Source organism: Hemicordylus capensis, chromosome 3 (assembly GCF_027244095.1).
Source record: "Hemicordylus capensis ecotype Gifberg chromosome 3, rHemCap1.1.pri, whole genome shotgun sequence".
NCBI classification, from domain to species: Eukaryota; Metazoa; Chordata; class Lepidosauria; order Squamata; family Cordylidae; genus Hemicordylus; species Hemicordylus capensis.
This window is the reverse complement of record NC_069659.1, coordinates 16,306,207-16,329,576: the sequence shown is the minus strand read 5'-3', so window position 1 is coordinate 16,329,576 and position 23,370 is coordinate 16,306,207. Positions and strand designations below refer to the sequence as shown.

Below are 23,370 nucleotides of genomic sequence, written 5' to 3'. Positions count from 1 at the left end.
AGTGAGGTTTCTGCAGGTTTTGTAACCCCTATGTCTCATTTTGTAACATCTGTAGAGATGTCAGCACAGTATAGTGGTTCACATATTGGTCAAGGACTGGAGAGATCCCTACTTAGTCATGAAACTTGCTTTGGAATACTCTCTCTCTCTCTCTCTCTCTCTCTCAGCCTAACCCACCTCACAAGGTTGTTGTGACGCAAAAAGGTAGAGACATGTATGCTGCCCTGAGTTCCTTGGGGGGAGAATGGGATAGGAATGCAATAAATAATTTGGGGGTTTGAGCCCTCAAATGCTAGAGGAATAAGGAGATCACACACAGCTACAAAGGAAAATGTGTTTCCTGGTCTTTTTATTTATTTATTTAAAATATTTCTATACAGCCCAAAAATTGTGACTCTGGGTGGTTTACAATTAAAATCATTTCAAACATTAAATCAATTAACAATTAAATTCATTTAAACATTAAATTCATTTAAACATTAAAATCATTTAAAACTCAATATTTATTAAAAATTAAAACTATAAATCTAATTAAAAGCCTGGGTGAATAAATGTGTCTTCAGTGCCTTTTTAAAAGTTGCCAGAGATGGGGAGGCTCCTATTTCAACAGGGAGCGCATTCCAGAGTCCAGGGGCAGCAATAGAGAATGCCCGTTCCCAAGTAGCCACCAAATGGGTTGGTGGCAACCCCAGATGAACCTCTCCAGATGATCTTAACAGGCGGTGAGGCTCATGGCGAGGACGACATTCTCTTAAATACCCAGGGCCTAAGTGGTTTAGGGCTTTATAGGTTATAACCAGCACCTTGTATTTTGCCCAGAAATGTATCGGCAGCCAGTGTAGTTCTTTCAACGCAGGAGTAATATGGTCTCTCCTAGATGACCCAGAGACCAACCTGGCTGCCACATTCTGGACCAAATGCAGTTTCAGGACTACGTACAAAGGCAGCCCCACATACAGCCCTTTGTAGTAATCCAGCCTAGAGGTTACTAACACATGTACCATCATTCTGAGGTCGTTCATCTTAAGAAATGGATGCAGCTGGCGTATTAGCCAAAGCCGATAAAAAGCATCTCTGGTCACCGCCTCAACCTGGGACACCAGGGAGAGGTTCAGAAGCACCCCCAAACGGAATACCTTCTGGGGGAGCGTGACCCCATCCAGAACTGGCAGATCAAAATCTTCTCCCAAGTTCCAACCCCGCACATTAAGTACCTCCATCTTATCTGGATTCAGCCTCAGTTTGTTATCCCTCATCCAGCCCATTACTCCTCGAGGCTGGCATTTAGGGAGGTTATGCCTTCTCCTGATGATGTTGACATGGAGAAATAAATGTGGGTGCCATCAGCATATTGACAACACCCTGCACCAAATCTCCTGTTGAGCTCATCTAGCAGTTTCATGTAGATGTTAAGCAACATCTGAGACAATATGGAGCCCTGACGGACATCATACAAAAGTTCAGATTTTGAAGAACAACAATCTCCAAGAAACACCATCTGGAATTTGCCTGTGAGGTAGGAGTGGAACCACTGCAAAGCAGTGTCTCCCACCCCCGATCCCCTCAGACATTCCAGAAGGATACTATGGTCAATAGAATCGAAAGCTGCCAAGAGATCCAAAAGGACCAACAGAGTCACACTCCCTCTGTCCAACTGGAGATCATCCATCAGGCTGACCAAGGCAGTCTCCACCCCACAGCACCCGAAAGCCAGTTTGAAACGGGTCTAGATAATCAGGCCAATTGGCCCCAAGGGCTTCCTGTCAATGTAACCTTCAGTTCCAAGGGAACCCCCACCCCACCGGCTGCATAAGCAATCAAGGGAAGAAAGAACCGAACCCAAATGCGCACACATTCTTGATGGAACCTCTGCTGGTGTTCACACTACAGGAGAGAAATGGGAGGAGCTGAATAATGACGGAAGGGGTCCAAAACCTCTGTCGCTTTCACACTTGGGAGAAGGGAGGGCTAAAGAATATTTTGGTTGTGGAAGAGAAATGGATAATTAACAACAAATATTTATATGCTGCTTTTCAACCAAAGTTTCCAAAGCGTTTTACACAGAGAAATAATAAATATTTAAGAAGGACCCCCGTCCCAAAAAGTCTCACAATCTAAAATGAAACATGATAGACACCAGTAACAGTCACTGGAGGTATTGTGCTCGGGGTGGATAGGGCCAGTTATTCCCCCTCTGCTCAATAAAGAGAATCATCACCTTTTAAAAGTGCCTCTTTGTCCAGTTAGCAAGGATTAAGCAGAGAGCTCCATCAGGCTTTGTTGCTGTTCACATTGAGGAAGCTGGGCTTAAAGCGCCCTGGCTGATGCAGGAGCCAGGAGGAGGAGCAGATATTCGTGGCTCCTCCACCTGTACTCGAGGTAAAGGTATAGTCTGGTTAAAAGTGGTTGCAAACCTGGGCTCTGGAAGTAAAGAAAGCTCCCCCTCCCTAATTCACACATAAAGGCTTTATGCTAGTTTATGCTTTCAATCCACAGCAAAGCCACCTTTGGGACTTCTCTACTGAGGAGGGAATGACTGTAGGCTCAGTGATTGTGCACATGCTTTGCATGCAAAAGGTCCTAGAATCAATCCCTGGCATTTCCAGGTAGGGTTGGGAAAGATCCCTGTGTGAAACTCTGGAGAGCTGCTTGCAGTCAATGCTGTCTTACTGAGCTAGTGGGACCAATGGTCTGACTCTGTATCAGGTGACTTCATGTGTTCATTTGAGGTGTTGGAAAGAAAATAAAACTGATTTCTTTCAACTATAACTGCACCAGAGTCACCAGCTTTAGGGTGGAGAGCCTTGCATTTAGGAAATGTTTGGTTTCTTAAGAGGCTTTTATTTTATTAAATGAATCCAAAAGCTACCATTTTTCCAGTAAGCAAATACTTTAATAATAATCAGGGCTGACAGACACCAGGGCTCACTGTTTATTTTCAACTTTTCCAGTATAAATATCTCAGGTCTCTTAAACCTTTTTGATTATTTCCCCTCTGCTGGACCTCACCAGCAATGGGATTAGGTACTGAGCATGCCCGATACAGGCCAGAAATGAATTTTGCGAGTTCCTCCCGCCGGAGGGTCCCTATCCCCAGTTCCGGTCCTGTCTGCTCGAGGCTTGCAGGGCTGTGAAATTGCTCTGTAGAGATTTCCATATTTTTGTGGCTAGTTCCTCTAAACTTAGGATTTTCTTTTCTCTACTCCCTTTCCTGTCCTTAGATTGTGCAAGGGCAGGAAGGGAGCTGCCTCAGATCCGTTTCTTTCCCTTTCCCCAAACTTTACCTTTTTTTTCCTTTCCCATGTGGCGAATTTGGGTCTTTTTACTTTCATTTTTAACAGTTTGTTTCTTTGAATGCAGACAGTTTTTGGCGTTTGGGAAGTTATGGAGCTTGCCCATGTCGAAGACCTACTATGGAGGTCCTTGTCCAAAGGCTCCGAAATCGATCCAGTGACAGAGCCTACCATTTTGATCTCACCGCGGGCTATACCCCGATTCATTAGCTGTTCCGACTCCAGCGGTGGTTCCATCAGTGGGCTTTACCTCTCTACCTCGCAAAGCTCAGAAAAAGACAAAGCATTGTAAGGAGCACAGCGAGGTTAAACAAAAGAAGAGAAAAAAGCCCTCATTGCCCATGCACCTCAGCGAGCGCCTGCTAATAAAAGCGGACTGTAAACAGACAAAACTGCGATCCAGGGACACAGCAGAATGGACAAAAAAGGGGAAGGACGACCATCACCTGGTGGGTGATCCATTGGCGTTCTCTATTGCTGCCCCTGTTGTGGTTGTTGCAGAGGGGGAACTGGCTGGTCCGCGCAGTCCCCCTGCACACCACCCAGACTAATCGGCTGACTCCGCATTGCCTCAGGAGGCTCCACAGTCCCTGCCACTAGGCGCGGGCATCTACAGGCAGCCTATGGAGTCTCCCTCCGGCAATGCTGCCCTCGGGGACACATACAGTAACACTGTTCCCCCTATTCAGGGGCCGGTCCCACCCTTCCTACCAGACGTTACTGGCTGGCTTAGGAAGTTTTTTTCCTAGACAGTGCATCCCGCTCACCCCTCAGCCACAGTTGCCACTCCCTGCCACAACTCCTTCCCCAGCTCCCACCGGCCATTCCAGCTGCTCTCCCCACAGAGACCTCATCGCCCTGACAGGTGCCTCTCTTCTTCCTCCGGACTCAAGCCCTAGGAGGAAAGCCATCCCTCTCCACGAGAGATGACATTTTGTGCCCAGACCAATCAAAGTAACATGTAAGAGACACCATGGCTATTCTTCCTCTTCAGAACAAGAGCCTTCTGCTACTAAGTGCCTACACAATCATCCTAGCGCACCAGCACACCCTGCTAACGTTCTTCCTACCTCTGCCCCTCCTTCCCCACCCAGGCAACCTGTTCCTCCCCCTCCAGTACACCCTACTCAGCTGCTCCCCTTCCTAACTCTGTGCTCCTTGTGTTGCCTCTCGCAGGCCTGCATCCAGCTCTGAACCATCTGACCCTGAAACTCCTTACCCCTTGGTTCCTAGGGATTTGGATAAAGAGGAAGGAGAGTTATCTGAGGAGGAGACTGCACCTATGGCGCCTATTTCAGCCTGCCTTTTCACTTCCACTGATTTTGATGCACTTTTGTCTAAAGCTAAAAGAACTATAAATGATGTTTCTCCTGTTGAGGTAGCGCCGTCTGGACCTAGACAAGAATGTCTTTCTCTCCTCCTCTACCCCCTCTTCCACTATAACCTTCCCTAACCTTTTTTGGCAGGTCATGTTGGCAGAATGGCAAAATCCGGCGTCTTGCAGACCTATTGGCTCTTACCCCAGGAATCTCTCTCTCTCTCTCTCTCCTGAGGTCTTGGCCCTACCGGCCTCCCCCTGCATAGACGCTCCCATTGTCCGAATGGCATCTGGGACACTATTAAATACAGAGGGTCAAGAACAATTAAAATCCACAATAGAAAGTGTGACCTAATGCTTCAGAAAGCTCATGACGTTTCCGCTACCGTAATCAAAGCAGCTACAGCCAATTCTATTTTTTCCAGGACCTCCATTTTGTGGGCAAAAGAATTGGTTTCTCTGCCTCCCACCCAAAAAAATAAATACTGGGCTTAGACAAGGTATTAACAAAATGTCAAAAGCAGCTGCCGTCATGGCAGACTCCAGCCTCAACTGCGTCCAACAGGCTTCTAGAGCCTTAGCTTCTGGGATGGTCGTATACAGCTCTCTCTGGCTCAAAAGTTGACAAGTGGATTCTAAAACCACGATTGTGCTCACTTCTTCCCCCTATTCAGGTTCCAACCTCTTTGATCCCTCTGTAGACCCAGTCTTAGTGGAAACCAAAGACAAGGAGAAGTCCATGCCCTCGACTAGGAAAGAAACTCGGTGGGATTTTTGAGCACCCTCGTCTTCCTTTTGTAACCAAAGGCAGTTCCAACTCCAACAGACATTCAGGGGATTTCAGAAACCTACCTTTCGAGGGGTCAGGGTGATACCAGTGGAGACAGCGCAATAGAGGGGCATTCAGGCCCCAAGAATCCAAGGCTTTCAATGTCACTACCCATCAAAACAAGCAGCAATGACTCCATGCCCATAGGGGGCAGACTTTTCGAGTTTGCCCTCACCTGGATGTCCACAACACAGGACCAATGGGTTCTATACACAATTTCCAGGGGCTACTCACTGGATTTTTCCCTGCTTCCCCCCCCCCCCGACTCTCTCCTAATCACCCCACATTCCAGGAGAAAGGACAAACATCTCCAGATGACCCAGGTTATACAACATCCCCTTCAGATTCACTCACTGAAACAATACTGAAGCAGAACACAAGTCCTCTTCAGTCTATTTGACTTTTAAGTTAATTAACTCTTCAGGACAGACTTTGGTCAAACTTGGCTAATGATCATTTCCAAGACTTCTCAACAGGTATCCCTGCTTAGGAATGAAATCCTTGAAATGCATAGATGCTTCTGTACCAAATACATCTAAAAGATTTCTATTCATTAGGGCAAAACTAGAAAATAAAATTCAAGATGAAAATAACACTTGCCTGCATTTGGAATACAAAGCAGTTCAGTAAAGGAATGCAAATCCAGTGGTTATGAAAAAAAGCTTTATTCTTATTCAACATTCATTGCCAAAATACGCCTCTCGTCGTTCCTCTACTCATCGTATTTACCAAGCTACTTGGGCAGCTTTCTTCAGATGGTCCCGCAGACATAACCTAAACCCATTATCTCCGGGCATCACAGAGGTCTTGGCTTTCCTGCAAGAGGGCCTAGACCTGCATCTCAAACCTAACACCTTGAAATGACAGGCTTCCACTCTGCCGTCCATACTGAACATTTCAACTCCAGACAGTCAATAGCTTCACCCTCATATCTCACGCTTCCTATGGGGAGCTTCCAATTTGGCCCCACCTCCCATCCAACGCTTCCCTTCTTGGAACCTCAATAAAGTTTTAAATGCCCTCACCTCGCCGTCTTTTGAGCCACTATCTTCCATATCCCTTAAACTTCCATCCTACAAGGTAGTTTTGGGTGGCTTTCACCTCGGCTTGCAGAGTTGGGAGCCCTCTTGGTTTTTAAAGAGCTTTACCTTTTTTTCAACAGGATTCCATAGTTCTAAAGTTAAGACACAACTTTCATACCCAAAATCAATATGATATTCTACCATTCCACCGGTCTTAGGATATCATCCTTCCTTCGTTCAGTACTAACCCGACTCACCACAAATAAAAGCTCTGGCACAAGCTGGATGTACACCATGTACTGCGCGCCTCCGTCAGACGCACTAAAGTCTTTCGCCAGTCAGACGCCCTTTTTGTGTCTTTTCAACCTTCCAACCTGGATCACAGGGTATCTAAAGCCACCTTGGCCAAATGGATTAAATCCTGCATCCAGCTGGCCTATGAATCACTATGTCTTCCCCTCCCTTTGGGAATCACCACCATGGCGGATATCATTCCACCATGGCGGATATCATTCGCCACTACAAAATCTCCTCTTTTTCTTCTGCCCAGGTGGCCTTCTGTTGTCGAGTGCTCCAGCTGGTGGTCTGACATCCCCTCACCCCCACATAGTTTCATACCGCTTAGGCATGTCCCACTGCTGATGAGCTCCAGCACAGGGGGGGAAAGAACACTGGTCTTACCTGTGAAGGGTTCTTTTTCCCAGTAGCTGGAGCTCATCAGGCCCTCACAAATGTCATGTCTGGGGTGGTTCACAGTAGTGTTACGTAAATATTTCTATTGCAAGGGAAGTTAGAAACTTTTTTGAGAGGAGGCAGCTTCTAGGGACCATAGAGTTAGCTATCTCCTTCCCTTCTCCAATTCCCTTAAAGTTCTAACTTTTCTTCTCTCTTGAGTTTGTTTTTGCCGTCAGAATATTTCTGCCTACTTATCACCTCTCTTCACTACAGTCCCAGAATTGGGGATAGGCGCCCTGCGGCAGGAGGAACTAGCAAAATTCATTTCCGGCCTGTCTTGAGCATGCTCAGAACCTAACCAGCTCTACACAGGAGTCTGGACTGCTCAATAAACTGCAGAGAAGAAAGAGTGCCATGGCCCAAAATGGATGGGATGTGGCTGGCACTGCTGATTGTGGCCACTGTATTTAGCGGGCTGTAGGGCTGCAAACAGCTCTAAGATCCACAATTAGTTTCTTGGCCCTGCAAAAGGCATTTCTTGTAACAGAATTTCAGGGACTAGCAAGATGAAGGGACCCACCAACATTTGTGAATACAGTAGTAATGATGACACCCCCCCCCTTTTTTTTAAACCTGAAAAGGATTTTCTTATTATGGGGCAGGGTCGTACCAAGTTCAGATGACCTGGAACTATTTCACCAAGTTTTACTGGCATGTACATGACCACATGAAGTGGACTGGAATTCCCTGAGTTCAAAGCCTGCCTTTGCCGTTTACTGTCTTTGGGGCCTTTGGCAAGCACACTTTCAGTCGGTGAGTCCCAGCAAATGACATCCCGACTGGTTGATTCACCAGTCATGTATGATCATACCTGCAAAAGAAGTGAAAACATTTTGCACATCTAGCAAACACTTAATCAAACACATTTTCTGACAAGCAATCAGCAGCAGGAGTTTACTCCTCCTCAGTGCTGTGTTGATAATGTAAAACATACTTCTCCCTGACCCCCCAAGGGCAGGTATGACTTCACTACCGTTTGGCAAACCTGATATAACTAGTGCATGAGAAAGAAAGAAAAAACATAACATTTAATGAGTATGATTAGAACTCTCTTAGAAGTCTGATATAGAACATCATTCTCCAGAAAAGACCAAAAAAGAAAATAAATGCAGGCAGTCATGTTGGTCCATTATAAACTATCCAGCAATATTAGCAACAGCAGCATAATACTTTCATTAGGACCAACTGCCACTGCCACACCATGAAAGATTGAACAAGCTTTTGAGTTCATGAGAACTTTCCTTCAGACGGCTTTAAAAAGGGAGCAGGGAGTGGGGGAGGTTGTTGGAGACTAATACTATTGCACACTCTAGCCTTGGACTTTTTATGCTGCCCACCAACATCTTCTTCTATCTCTCTCTCTTTCTTCCCTTACATATGGGCTGGAAGAGTTTTGATTTACTCAAAAGTTTGCTCACTATTTAGAACATTTAAAGTTGGTCTTAATAAAGCTATTATTCTACTGTTGCTCTTTGAATATATCTTTATTGTCACAATATATGCAAAGATTTTGTTAGATAATCATTCATACACACACACACACACACACACACACACACACACAGAATCAAAAAATAACTTACAGCAATTAAAACAAGAATCTGAACAATATATATAAAATCTTTCAGATGTTTTCAGTCATAAACATTTCAGCTTTTGGCATATTGGATGAATCCAAGTAAAAACTGTGTTTATTTTCCCTTGAAAGCCTTGGAAGTCTTTCACCACAGCTCACATCGGTCTGTACTGAATTGATCACTAAAACTGAATTAGAATATTAAAGTATCATAGGGACATGGGAGGATAGACAGAAGTGAATTTTGAGCAGTAATCAGCTTGCACTAAATTTCACATACTTGTCTGTATATATGGCTGTTGTGTATCTGCTATGCTTTTAAAAAATCAGCAAAGAACAAAATATATAAAAGTAACAAATCAGTCAGTTTTCCTGCCCCCATCACACTTCAGGGTTTGCATTCCATTTGAAGGCCCCTGGATCACTGACATTGTACGAAGGCTCACAAAAATCAATTCTATAGTCAAGGGCACGTCCATTGTCTCCAGACTTCTATGCATGCATTTTTAATTTTTGCTCTGAAAAAGATCCAGCATTTTTGAGACTCACTTTGAAACATGACAATATTACATTCCATCTTCTCCATTCTATCATTTCATCTTGATTATCCATATAAGCATGTCCAAGACCTGCATAAACCCAGGCCTAAGTGTCAGTGTTATCACCTCTCAGTAGTAATTCCAAGTGTGAAACTGGATTTAGGAGAAAAATAATTGTACCTGGAAGGCAGTTTTCAAAGTCAAAGCTGGAGATAAACAGTGCAGGACTGGATATTGGCTCTAAACATTTCCCAGTGACAAAATAATAATAAAACAACCCAACAATACTCAAAGAGCAAAAAGCTTTCCGACTAGACTGACTTTTAAAATAAAATGGATAGCGACCTATAATATATATTCCATGTCCCTTTTGTTTTCTAAATGCAAAAATAGTCTTAGTATCTTTTTAAAAGTTATCTACTGGAATGAATTAAAAAGAATTATTTTGACATTTTTATTTTAAGCACATTCAGGTACTTCTAAAATTTTCTCTGATATATTAATTTATGGATATATAATTCTGTCAAAAATCTACCAGGTTGTGTCAACCAACCCCCATGATCCAGAGGCATTTTCTACTATGGCAGAAGCCAGATTAAAACCGCATCTTGCCAAGGAGCTTCAGTATGTTGAGATTGGTAACAAAACACAACTCACTGAAACAATACTGAAGCAGAACACAAGTCCTCTTCGGTCTATTTGACTTTTAAGTTAATTAACTCTTCAGGACAGACATTGGTCAGACTTGGCTAATGATCATTTCCAAGACCTCTCAACAGGTATCTCTGGTGGTGCGACTGTATATCTTGGGTCAAGCTTAGGAATGAAATCCTTGAAATGCATAGATGCTTCTGTACCAAATACATCTAAAATTTTTCTATGCATCAGGGCAAATCTGGAAAATAAAATTCAAGATGTAATCAACACTTGCCTGCACTTGAAATACAAAGCAGCTCAGTAAAGGAATGCAAATCCAGTGGTTATGAAAAAAAGCTTTATTCTTATTCAATATTCATTGCCCAAATACATCCCAAGAAACGGTATTCTTTTATAGATCATTCAATAAAATAATACAGGTCATTCTTTTCTTATTTTTCCTCTAGCTTTACTAATCTATGTTGTTCGTTAGTTTTAGAGTTTTTACTCTGTTAATATGTGTGTGTAATTTTATCCTATTCTCTTGACTTTGTACATATCTCCATATATTTTAATTCTTGTAAGTTTATATTCCGCAATCACCTGAAGAAGAGGTTGATTAACCTCAAAATGCATGGGGACTTGTTTTCTGCAATACAGTACTTTCTGCACTGTTCTTTTTCCAGCCTTCCATGTTAGATGTACAAGCCACTGAAGTATATTATGAACCTATAAAACTTTGGAGTGCTTACAAAAGTTCAAAATGTCCAAATGGTCCAGAGGATCTCATTTATAGGACTAGTAATTTTAGAGCAGGGGTTCCTAACCTTGGGTTGCCAGACTACAACTCCCATCATTGGACTATTACTCCCAACATTCATAGCATTCTGCCACTGTGACCAGTAGGGATTGATGGGAGTTTTAGTTTAACAATATCCAGATCTATTACTGTGTGCAAGTAGTCTGTAGACTGTGTGTGATTGTCTGGTAACATCCTCTACCTGAGGGTCAACATGTATAATTTTGACATACAGCCAATATGAAACATATCTGATAGCTCCATCTAGTTTGCAATCCATACATATTGGTCATCATAAGTGAATTAAAGAGTACAGCACCTTTCTAGTAAGGGAGTGTAAACCAGTTCAAGCTCAAACCAGGTTCAAGTCGAACCAGCCCATTTTGACCTGTTCAAGCTTGAACCGGACTGGCCCTCCAAAAAGGAGGGCCAGGCCGGATTGAACCAGTTCAGCCCAGTCCAAATGCTTATAAAGAGGCATCAGATAAGGAAATCCCTTTAAAAGAATTGGGGGAGCCTACAGGGTTAAAAAAGGGCAGGCAGGTGGGTGGGCGGTAGGTTACTTTATGCACCACTCATTGGCGGGCTGGCAGCAACTCCCCTAGGCCACACTGGCGCTCCCCCCACCATTACTCTGGGCCCGGTCCAGGCCTCTGCTTGCCCAGAGTGATTGGGAGGGGGCATGGTAGTGGTGCATAAGGTAACCTCCCACCCACCCTTCTTCAAACCTGCAGGGTTCCCCGTTGCTTGTAAAGGGGAATTTTTACTGGATTCCCTTTTGCAAGCACTAGAACCAGTTCAAACCAGTTCTAGGCATGAAGCGCCAGCCGGTTCTAACAAACTAGCTTGTGGACTGGGCGGTTCAGTTCAAGTTTGGTTCAAACTCGAATTGACCCACCTGCAGCTGTTCCATGGATACCCCTACTTTCTAGGAGAAACTGAATCTGCCACTACACAATTGTAACCACTGTCAATCACTCACCTGCCCTTTGTCAGCCGTAAGAGGAATTTCCAGTATGAAGGTCTCAGGTTCTGCACTTCCATCACAGCCTAAAACAAACATTCTGAATTTAATTTCAGCAATCAGAGACTACAATATCTGATGTGTGGATACTGTGAACATGAAAGTGATTTCCTTGAAATGCTTGCCTCAGTATCTGTCAGACAATGCTTTCTTTTGCATTGTTCTATACATATACATTAGCTCATGAAAGAATCACTGCTTAAGGTCAATGAGGACATCTATGCTCATGTTCTTAGCATCATAATGCAACTGTTGCTTCTGTGTGTCAATTGTGCCCCCTTCTCTGCTCTCCCTCCTACAGAACTTCTGCAAACAACTGTCCATTTTATGTATGTATGTATGAGATTTAATATACCCCCTAATCCACAGACTCAGAGCGGTGTATGAACAAGATCAATAGTCGAGATCTGGGGGGGGGGGGAGGGAATAAATAAACAAAAAAAATTTAAAGGGCAAACTCCTGGCAGAAAAGAAGTATCTTCAAAAAGGTTTTGAAGGCTGAAAGGGAGAAGGCAGACCAAACCTGGGGGAGGGAAGAGAATTCCAAAGTGAAGGGGCAGCAATTTATGAGCAACCAACTCACATGAAATCCTCTATTGTTTTCTGAAAATGGAAAAACTGCAGTGATTTTCAGATCAAAGGGGATAAGTTCATGTAAGATGGTTGCTCATGTCAAATTTATTTCTAGAAGTGGTGGCCATTTCGCATTACCAGGGCTCGCACACACACTGGCATGAAAAGATTCAGTAATGGTTCTCCTCTAGCAGCATAATAGCACTGGGAAATGTCCTAATGTAAATACAGAGTCAATCAGCCCTCATATGTATGGATGACTAGGCCAGATTGCCTTCAAAGTCCTTTTACTTCACTGTGTTTAATCAATATATGACACAAACTAAACATCTTTCAATCGAAGACAACACTTACGGCCTGGAAGCAGATAGCTGTAGAAACAGCATAGATGATACTGTCTGCATGAGGAAAATAGGGCACCTTTCCAGCTTCGATGCCTTTGAAGTACATGGCCTATTGAAAACAAACAAAAACACCAAGAAAGTAATGAAAGAGATGCATCATAGCAAACAGAGGATGGGAGAATGCAATGACCTAGCACTGTGGGACTGGAAAGTGGGACTACCACTTGGTGCCGCTTTCACATTCTTGTTGTCATGGAGCTTTTAAAGAAGCGGGCATCAAACAAAGTCAAGGTCTGGTCATTCTTAAGGAATAGCTGTTCACACCACCACTGTCCTGCTATTATGTGGTTACTTTTTCAGTGACCTTCATAGTGACATCTACTAGGAATTATGAGCTGATCCAAAAATCTCCAACAGGGCATACAGCACAGACTTCTCAGACTGTACCACTTCAAATGTGTTTGCAGGTGATTTCATCTCTGGATGCACATTCACAATAGGCCACTGTGCAAGCGCAGTGCTGGCAAGGCCAGAATCCATGCTTGCTTGAGGGACCTGTGGGGGTGTTAAATCTACTCATGAGACAGCTTGCGTGCCTCAAACAATTTAAGCAAACTACAGGGCCATGGGCTTAAGTTGCTTCCACTGTACTAAGTGGCTTATTTATTTATTTGTTATACCTATTATAATAAGCCATATTCTAAGGTAATAAGCTATTACCTTAGAACATGAGAGAGAGGAAGCTCCAGGGATCTGTATTTGCTACAATTCACTGGAGTTTGCATTTCTGCTCCTTTTTTATAGCAACAAAACACTCGCCTAACATTATGCAGTAAGATTCACTTACATAGAGGACATTTCAGATCCTAGTAATAGATCCATTTTACCAGCATAGTGTTGTTACCACTCAAAACAACAACATCAAATAGAGCCCTCTAAAATAACTGGAAATCCCATGCTCTATTTTGTTTTTTTAAGAAATCACCAGACGTTTATTTCCATCCACATATTTTTGTCTCCTAAGCAACAAGCAACTCTTTGGTCAGTTAGCTTTGGCTGGCATAAGATGGCAAACCATGCAGTGTGTCTCATTTCCCTACTGCCATGATGCCCTCAAGTAAACTCCAGGGAAAGCCAGCAGGAGCCTAGAGAGATATGAATATACAACAAACCCCAAATATTAATATACAGCAAGCCCCTGTTCAATTTGTGAGCCTTTAATAATGTGAAAATATGTAAAATGCAGAAGCCAACAGGGGCAGGAAACAAAATATTGTCAAACTGATTTCTGATGTATTTCGGTTAGGAATGTGCTTTTGCGGGAGGGAGGATTAATATGTTGAAGCAACTTTTTATTTTATTTATTTAAAAGATTTATATGCCACCATTCTTCATAAATGGATTCATGGCAGCTTACAACAAAATTCATTTAGAAACAGAGTAAAAAACAGTCTCTAAAATCCTTTGATTTTAATGTCTCCTAAGCAACATGCTCCTCTTGCAAGATAAGACAGTCATTAAATTAGGGCAATCACAAAGAAATATAGAGAGTTTGAGGAAGGCCTGCTGAAATAAAAAGTCTTCAACATTTGTTTAAAATTAAAAGAGGAGTGGGGGGAACCAAAGATCAAGGGGCAGGGAGTATTACAGTTTTTCATCTGACTGACAGGCAGTCCTCAACCGTTAAGATGAGTGGCAATTAAGAGGCAGTATGAGTTCTTCCACACCTGCCACCTTGTTTCAACTTTACAAAATGGTGTTACAGTTTTACAGCACTCGCCACAAGAGGGGAGGCTCCGCTAAATGACTGCTGGTGTGTGGGCTAGAAGAGAAGGAGGTGACAGTTGTGGCTCAGGCTCACATTGTTACTGAGACTGACAGTCCCAATGGCAGGTGCTGCCGGATCGGAGGCTCTAGAGGGTGTGGCTGACTCACCTGTCCAAGTTATTCCCACTGCTGTCACGGCTGCTTCTCCCTCCAGGCCACACATCTGGGAGTACAATGGCAGCGGGGGAGTAGGCGAGGAAGAACGAGGCAGCCGGGGCAGGGAGAGGTGAGAGGGAACCAGTTGCACTTGCAGCTTGTAGACACCCGCCCCACGCTCTGCCCATACAAGCTGCTACTGCTTACTGGGTGTACACGGTGTGGGGGAAACAAGCTGGGAGGGATGCCTGAGAACAGTATTGGCCAAGCAAAAGTGCGTACTGCTCAACTTCCCTCATAGGTGGCTCTTAGATGGGATGCAGACACAAGAACAAGGGACGGGGTGAAAGTGGCCCAGCACTGCCAGTTGGTCAAGGCTGACTTTGAACATGATTTCTGGGTGTGATGCAAGAATATTGTCCTTTTCTTCCTCGCCCTCACAGGGCAGCCAGGAAGAGATGCATTAGGAGGCGTCCTCTCCTCCATGCTTACCTCCACTAGTTTGGAAGCCAGGTACATGGAGATGGTAGTACTTTTGTAAAACATCATTGACACTCCAGCCAGGGATCCTGCATTAACAAGAAACCAATCAGCCACATATTTATACTGTGCTGCGCAGAACTCTATAGCATTATTTATTTACTTGTTTTTAAAAAACTGAAATCCTGTCTTTCGTCTCATAACAAGAGATGCCTGAGGTGGCTAACAACCATTATTAAGAACATCTAAGGAAACAGCAATCCCAAATAAAACTGTTCAAATTAGTTGAGAACCAGCCAGCCCATACTGACTTCCCAGCTGTCTTACACACCCAATACCTGTGGCAGTGTCATACTCTCCTAGGTCCCTCCTGTCTTCCCCGAGCATATTCTTCTCAGCTGAAGTGACCTTTCACTTTGGATGGACATTTGAACTTTCACATAGATGGACATTTGAATTGTGACAACTTAATTCTTTCATTAACAGTCTATGACATCACAGGATCTAAGCCAATTGCTGCTAGAGGATGTCTCACACTGCCATCTCCCCCCAAATCTACAAAGCTGTTCTCCTTGGCATTTCTAGTCTCAAACTAGGGTCTCCCTAAAGTGCAGACAGATGCATGGAAACGACTAGCCCTGGACATCAGAAATGACGGCATGAAGAAACACAAACATACCAGCAATAAGTGCATGCAGTTCATCGTCCAAATTCCGTACCCAGCGCAAGAAACAACTCGTACCCTGTATTCAAGGATAAACACAGTAACCTTGTTAGATGCCACAGCACCAGTAACAAGGGTTTCAATAATATCTTAAAATTTTAATCAAGTATAAACAGAACCCTATGATTACAGTCCAGCTCTAATGAACATTTAGTAGGTGCTTGGCACCAGGGTTTATAAAGTAATCTAAACATGACATTTGGAGACAGATGCTAGATTAAAAATTCTTTAGAAGGCCAAAACAAGGCCTCAGTCAAGAGGTTGCTATTGTGCACTCCCCTCAGGAGTGTAACCATGCAGTCCACATAAGCATGTTATCTAGGCTAGATAGATACACTTTATTACAGTCTTTGACCCGTACAGAAACATGAAAAAAATACAGTGTCACACCCATACAACAATATAGCAACAACACAGCTCCATGAATATACAGACACATAGTAAACTACTCCACTACATTAGTCATTAGATCCTGCCGTATATGCATTGCTCTTAAACAGAACTTAGCCACATTATAAGTAACATTGGCTTGATAAGTCTGACGAGAGAAATGAGATATATACTTCATCTCCTCTGCCTGGTATGTCCTTTAGGGGTAGAATTAACAATTCACACAAGTCTCTATAAAAGTTACAGTACAATAAAACATGACCCACATCCTTTATGGTCTATGTATCACATGGGCAATAGCGTTCAGAATAAGAAATCCCACCATATCTACCATATAAAACCCTTGAGGGCAATACGTCAAAGTGAGCCAGCACAAATTCTTTGTAGAACTTAGGGGTAATTGGGGCTTGGCAATAATCAGCTGGCTTGGTGGGAAAGGCAAGTCTCCACATTTTAAGTCGTTTGGGGGCCCTACTTATCTCCTGTTGCCATTGCATATCTAATATCCTTTGCTTTACAGCCTTTGCTTCTTCATAGCCCATAGATTGTAGCACTTCAGGAGAAAAGCCATAAGAAGCGAGCTATTCTTTAACACTTGACTTCCACCATGACTGGAAGCTATCTTCAAGCATCAGTGAGCCCAGCCCCATCGGAGAGAACACCACCTTCAACCAATAGTTAAGGAAAGTAATCCACATCCGTGTTACCACCCTCATGACTCTTAGAAGAAGTGTGGGAGCAACCATGGAGGTGGCAGCAACCATGCCAATCCAGGCAATAGCTGAAGTGGGCTCCTGCTGTACTGAATACGGTAATAGTAAGGAGGGATTTCTCCATTTTATATTCTCTAAAGCTGCTGCTGCTACAACTACTGATATTTATATACCACTCTTAATCAAAATTCTCTAAGTGGTTTACATGATAAAAAATAAAAAAAATACATAAATAAGATGGCTCTCTGTCTCTAAAGGGCTCACAATCTAAAAAATAAAATAAGGCAGACATCAGCAACAGCCACAGGAGGGATGCTGTGCTGGGGCTGGATAGGGCCAGCTGCTCTCCCCCCGCTAAATCTTAGAGAATCATCACTTTAAAAGATGCCCTTTGTTCAATTAGCATGGGTTCTGATAGTGCTGATTGCAATTGTTTACAAGAGACAAAAGGGTACCCGACTGTCTCTTTCAGTTACCTCTCTGTAGAACCTTACAGGAGATGTAACACAGAGAACCAAAATTAGATCCTCACAGGTCACCGAAATTCAAAGAGAATTTCAGAGTTCCTCACAAGAAGAAACATAAATTTGAAGAAAATTGCAGTTTCTCCCAAGCAGAATTGAATGAGTGACATTTGAATGAGACGAAGATTCATAAATGGGTGTTTTTTACAAGTGTGGTGCTGGAACTGCTGTACTTTCAGAAAGTTAGTTTCCATAAAAAATCATGGTTCATGGAAAAACTAGTAATTGTATTCACCGGCATTATTTTGCTATTTACATTGGTAAGAGATATGATCCCCTGATGAATCATTACAGAAATTGTTCTGCTCTTCCAGCCTCAGCCTCATCTGGCATTAACTTAAAGTCACATACTAGGCTGCATGTTGTACCTTTCAGACTTCAAATCTACCAAGTCACCACAAAAGTAATCATCATATGAATCCTGACCGCTTTTCAACACATCAAAGCAATGCACCCCATAATGGTTAGAGCAGATAGATTTTCCTGGACCTGGACAAATAGCTTTTGGTACTATTGACCATGGTATCCTCCTGGATCATTTCTGTAGTTTGGGGCAGGGGCAGTTGGGGGTGGGGGTGGCGGCACCAAGTTGTGCTTGCTACGGTCTTATTTAAGGGGGATAGTCCAGAGAGCATTCATCCTGGAAGGCTTCTGCTCAGGTCCTTTGAAGTTCCATTCTGTTCCCCATGTTAACATCTACCTGGAACCACTGGGTTCTCAAACCTGGGACCCCAGAATGTTGGAACTCCTGGCAGATTATGTCATCAGCATGCAGCTGACATCCCCCACCCACAACTTATATCTCTTTTGTGACCAAGCAAGCCAAACTTCAACTAATACTCAATGAAAGGGAAGCATTGTCTTTTCCTGCTTCCCATCCAGTAAAAAAGTAGCTAAATCGACTAATTTCTCTCTGTGTGTATTTTTTTTTTAATTGCAAGAAAGATGACCAATGTGCATGCTAGCAGAAAATCTGGTGGCTCAGGCCCTAGAATAATAAAGTTGCTCATTAAGTGCTGCTGCAAAAAGAATAACATTAGAATAATTAAATCCCAACATTTTACGTTTTCAGCACTTTGGAAACTTACTTTGTATATACTGACAAATGACCCCAGAAAAGCCCCAAGCTGGAAATTTTCTTTGTTGTAGAAGAGCGAGAGCAGCCGAGAAGGTTTTGTAAACAGATGCCGGAATGCTGATGGGATTCGAAGGCAACACTGGATCAAGTAACCGACACTAAACATCCTAATGAAGCCCTAGAGAAGATATTAAGAATGTGACATTTAGAGAGACAGAAGGAAGCAGGAAACAGAGAGAGAGAATGAATGAATCAGGAACTCCACAAATAAACCTAACTATAAAACAAAACCTTGGAAAGGTTTGCTTTGCAAGCATTAGCTGGAACATCTTGGAGTCTAACACCAAATTTCAATTTAACTTTTCTTGGAAATCATCAATTGTTATTCTTCCATTCCCAAGTTTTTCCCAGGGTGTGACAAAGGCCTCCTATGCTGATTGCATTTTATCCCATCCTTCCTACAAGGTTAGCATAAATGATTCTACTATCATAAAAAAAGCTTTGTGAGGTAGGTGAGGATGAAAAATGATGATTATCCCAAGGATTCCCAGAGAGTTCAGTCACTGAATGAAGATTTGAACCTGGATCTCCTAGTTCAACACTCTAACCACTACACCACATGATATAGCTTCTTCCTGAACTCCAGAACAGCTCAGAATGTGTGTCTGTGTCTTGAGTGGGCCCTTAGACCAGGTACAGACTGGCCCCCTTTTTCCCATCCCATTGGTATAATATGGCTTGCTGTACATATCCTACAACCCCCTTTTTGTTTTGGCAGATGATATTGGAAAGATTGTGGCTGCATTCTCTCAATCACAGCAATCCTGGCTAAGGAGTTAACTAGGATTGCTAAGCACCGTAGAGCTGGACATGAGAATGCAAATTTCCCAGGCAATCCTGGTCAAACTGCTGTGATTAAACCTCATTTAACCAAGACAGATAACCAGAATCAGATCACTGTAACTGTGAGGACACAACCTAACAGGACAAATCCCACCATCTTCCTGCCATCTTGGAAACTAGTACACCATGGCTGTGCTCGCGGCTTTCCCCAGGAAATTTCCCCAGGAAATCTGTGTTCTCACAACCAGCTCCACGGGGCTTAGCATTCCTGGTTAATTCTTTAACCAGGATCACCATGACTGAGAATGCATCCCACATCCTTTTTCAGCTGATTTGCCTGAACAAATTCGCTCTACCAGTCCAATGATAGCCTTGTCTTTGTTGGAGGGCAGGCTGGCTCACCAAGAAAAAAATGAGAATTAAGCAAATGAGAACATTTGCTTAATTAAAAAAGAAATGTACAGATCATCTATTTATCTTTGGTCCCCCCACCAACTTAAAATCACTCTGGTGTCAATCCTGCACACTTAATTGTGGTATAGAAAGGAGAACGATGTGGTAGGGAAAGCCTCATGCCTCACATCCAAACACCTGGAAAAATTATTGAGGCAACTCAGAAATTTTTTTTTTCCTGAAAATGAGAACTAGAGAGCTATATTCAGTCACTAGTCTGTCCTATCCCTGGACTCTTTCAACCACCACTTTGCAATGTGCCTAGTGAAGAAAGCAATAAAGTCGAAGGAGATTCATGGGCTGAATTGTTACTACTTCTCTGCCAATGTTAAAAATAAGTTATTTATTTCTGTTTGCAACGTGCTCCATTTTTACAGTTCTGGATAGGCGAGTATAAAAGACACTCAGAGGAACAGTCACTTTGCATCAAACCAAGGGGCTATCAAGTCCCAGTACCAGCACTGGGTAGCCAAATACTTCTGGGAAGTGCACAAGCAGAGTGTAAAGCATCATCAATTTAAACTAAAGCATTATATTTTATTTCAAATCCCTTTCCTAATACACAGCTGACATCCAAACTAGCACTGCGCTGATGCAACAGTGCACTGTCTCACCAGCAGGGGAAGGGGTGATTTCAGACTATCTTCCCTTACCTCTGAAGACTACTGTGTGTCATAAAAATATGTCCCTGAGGGTCATGCAGTGTTAGTGTGGAACTTGGCACCTTTGAACCAGCATGGTGTTCATTTGGATGTCAGTCAGTGAAACGGCAAAGCGTGTGATCTGGAAGTGTCACTGTGGTGAGTGTGCCCAAAATGTGAATGTTCAGCGCTTGTCAATGTCTATACATTATTTTCACCATGGAGATCAGCATCCCTGCAGTGCTGTTCCTGTCCACCCAGCCCTGTCCTCACTGTGAAGCAGAACATGCCACATGAGAGTCAGGGCCAAGTTTTCCAGCCCCATGCATAGATGGGTAGCTGTCACTAATACATTTTGGAAGGAAGCAGCAGAGGAGCATGCTACATGGCAGCCCTGACTCACACAGGGAGTTCTGCTTCAAAAAGAATATGAGGACGTGGGGGTGGGGAACACCACACAGCAAAAGAAACAAACAAATCACCTGTTCTGAAACTCACTAAGAATTTGTATTTCCAACCAGAAAGCTTGTAGGATGCTGAGGGGAACAGAGAGCATCCCTTTATTCAGCTTTGACTATGAAGATGTGGCCATCACTAAATGAATCTCTATTTCCAAACCCAGCTTGCCTGGCTCAATCTGAAGGCACTGCCCACTCTCCCTAGATCAGCCATGCCTTCACATCATACACACCACACCACCATCAGCTTTTCAGCTCCCTCAGACTATTTGCTCTTTAGACAACTGTGCACAAGGTTGTTCTCTTTCCCCTCTTATCCCGTCTCTGAGCCAGGCTGCCACTCAGAAAACTTCTTCTAACCCATGTGGCGAGGCTTGGGAATCTTGCAAACTCCCATAAGAAGGCTGTCAAACACACAGTAAGAATTGGGCCAGTAAAAACACTCCATACTACAGTAAGTCAGAAAGCAGGAACAAACATGGCACATCCTATCTGAACGCTTCCGCTTCCAGATGACTCAAGCAACCAAGTTGAGCCAAACCACACTAAGTGAGAAGGCAAAACAACTCCAGGCTACTGACCTTGCGGAAAAATGTTTCCCAATCCCAAATACTGTTCACAAAAAACAAGCAGTTTCAAAAAAATTAATGCTTTTCTGGATTTCCCTGCCACCCTCCCTCCGAACTTAGAGAATCTCCTTCAATTCACCCGGAATATACATACACACACACACACACACACACACACACACACACACACACACCCTGGCCGACGCTTCTCCGTCACTATCCTCCAGGCAGCTGCTCGCAAACTCTCACGAGAGCTGTCACACATGGGTTTAGTGACGGTATGTTTAGGAGAATTTTACAAACACACACACAACTATGTCCTCAAGAGCTGCACATCCCTTGGGGACTTATTTTCAGGTGGTACAGAAGGCTTCCTGGGAAGGTGGAGGGGGTAAAAAAATTACCACTTCTGTTATGTTAACCTGCTATGAGAGCATCCTTGCTTGGTATGTCAACCAATCTACTTAGATAATTTTAAATGTTAGGATTAAATCTGTAGGCCAGATTTTGCCACCACTCAACCATAGACATAAGACCTGCAGTAGTTTTTGCCACTTTGTTCACAACAGACAGTGGAAAAACCAGACAAAAACAATGTGCAAGCTGGTATGACTATGGGAAGACAAGGTATTTGGAGAGAAGGAAAAGAAATAGGAAAAGCTGTTGGCAGCCATCCTTTCCAGTGAGAAGAAACCCAACCCTTTCATAAAGAAAATTACAAAACCATTTAGGCCCTCCCCTAGTAGACAACTCCTGCTGATTCTGTCCAGAACAATCCTTAGGAAAAGTTCAACAATAACAACCCCTCTCTTAAAAACCTCTGTGTATATCAGGCTAGGAAGAAATTGTCCAAGCAACAGAAGTTGCATTCAGCATAATTAATATAAAAACATGGGCATGTGCATCCAAGTCTGGCAACAAAATTATTCTTTAGAACGTCGTTCTTTGGTCTGTTCTAATTTCTGTAGCATATTACCAAGGGACTACAGAAGTTTCAGAACAAAAGTGGACATGCCTGTAGAGCATATTATATACATTCTTCATCTTGGACCACAGTTTCAAATCATAGCTTTCAGATCCTAGATTTGACAGGAACCCCAATTATCTGCAACCATGGTGAACAATTAACTGCATTTAGGCCTGGCTGGAGGTGGGGGGAAGATTTGTCCGTAGAGAGGAGGGGGAAGCCGCAAGTGACCTTGGGGGCCATTTCCTGTTTAAAATGGTTAAGCAATTAGCAGGATTTGGGCTGCAGTAGTCTTGAAAAGGGATAAACTAAAAAGAGAGAGATCAGATGCAGTTTTCTATAACACTGCCAAAGAAGAGAGACTATCCAGTTTCCAGTTAATCTGGAAATTTCCAACCTGTGCCAGCAATCCACCATTCATGCTAGTAGGTAGTTCACATATGCACAGAGATATAAATGTCTGGTCACATCACTTGTTGAACGCTTTGGCACTTTCTTTTTTGGAAACTCACATCCCTTGGATCTGTTACTACCAGTGAGGGGAGGCTCCTTTCTATTTTAAATAAACCATTAAAAAAAAACTTGTGGACATATTTATAGTGCTGATTGCTGCATGTATATCATTTTACTGTCTCAATGTATAAGTATTTGGGGTGCGATTAAAAGGGCCAGCCTGCACTGATAGCTATGACGGCAGTCATTACTCAAAATATGCATGTGCAGTGAAATTCAAACCAGTGAAGACTGTTCAAGTGAAAGGCTTTGCGACTTATGCAGGGCTTAAGCAAGCTCTAGTGCAGAAAGCCAGCGCAATGCTCTTGAGTTAATGCACAGATTACAACTAAATCTAACCACCAGTCCCCCATCTTTGATGATCTCTCCTGGAAGTCAAGAACTTTTATTGTCTAACATAAAACAG

The 23,370-nt window shown here is 43.1% G+C and overlaps 1 protein-coding gene across 2 annotated transcripts in view; it reads right to left on the bottom strand.

Annotated features, from left to right (window-relative positions):
- Window positions 1–332: 332 nt before the first annotated feature.
- Window positions 333–23,370, bottom strand: part of TMEM135 (transmembrane protein 135) — a 255,810-nt gene continuing 232,772 nt past the window's right edge. For both annotated transcript variants that reach the window (XM_053307850.1, XM_053307851.1), the window contains exons 10-15: window positions 18,531–18,698; window positions 15,771–15,834; window positions 15,104–15,180; window positions 12,699–12,797; window positions 11,730–11,797; window positions 333–10,207 (exon numbers count right to left, since the gene is read on the bottom strand). In XM_053307850.1, coding sequence (XP_053163825.1) covers window positions 10,069–10,207; window positions 11,730–11,797; window positions 12,699–12,797; window positions 15,104–15,180; window positions 15,771–15,834; window positions 18,531–18,698 — 615 coding nt within the window. In that variant the 3' untranslated portion in view covers window positions 333–10,068. The remainder of the gene's footprint in view (window positions 10,208–11,729; window positions 11,798–12,698; window positions 12,798–15,103; window positions 15,181–15,770; window positions 15,835–18,530; window positions 18,699–23,370) is intronic.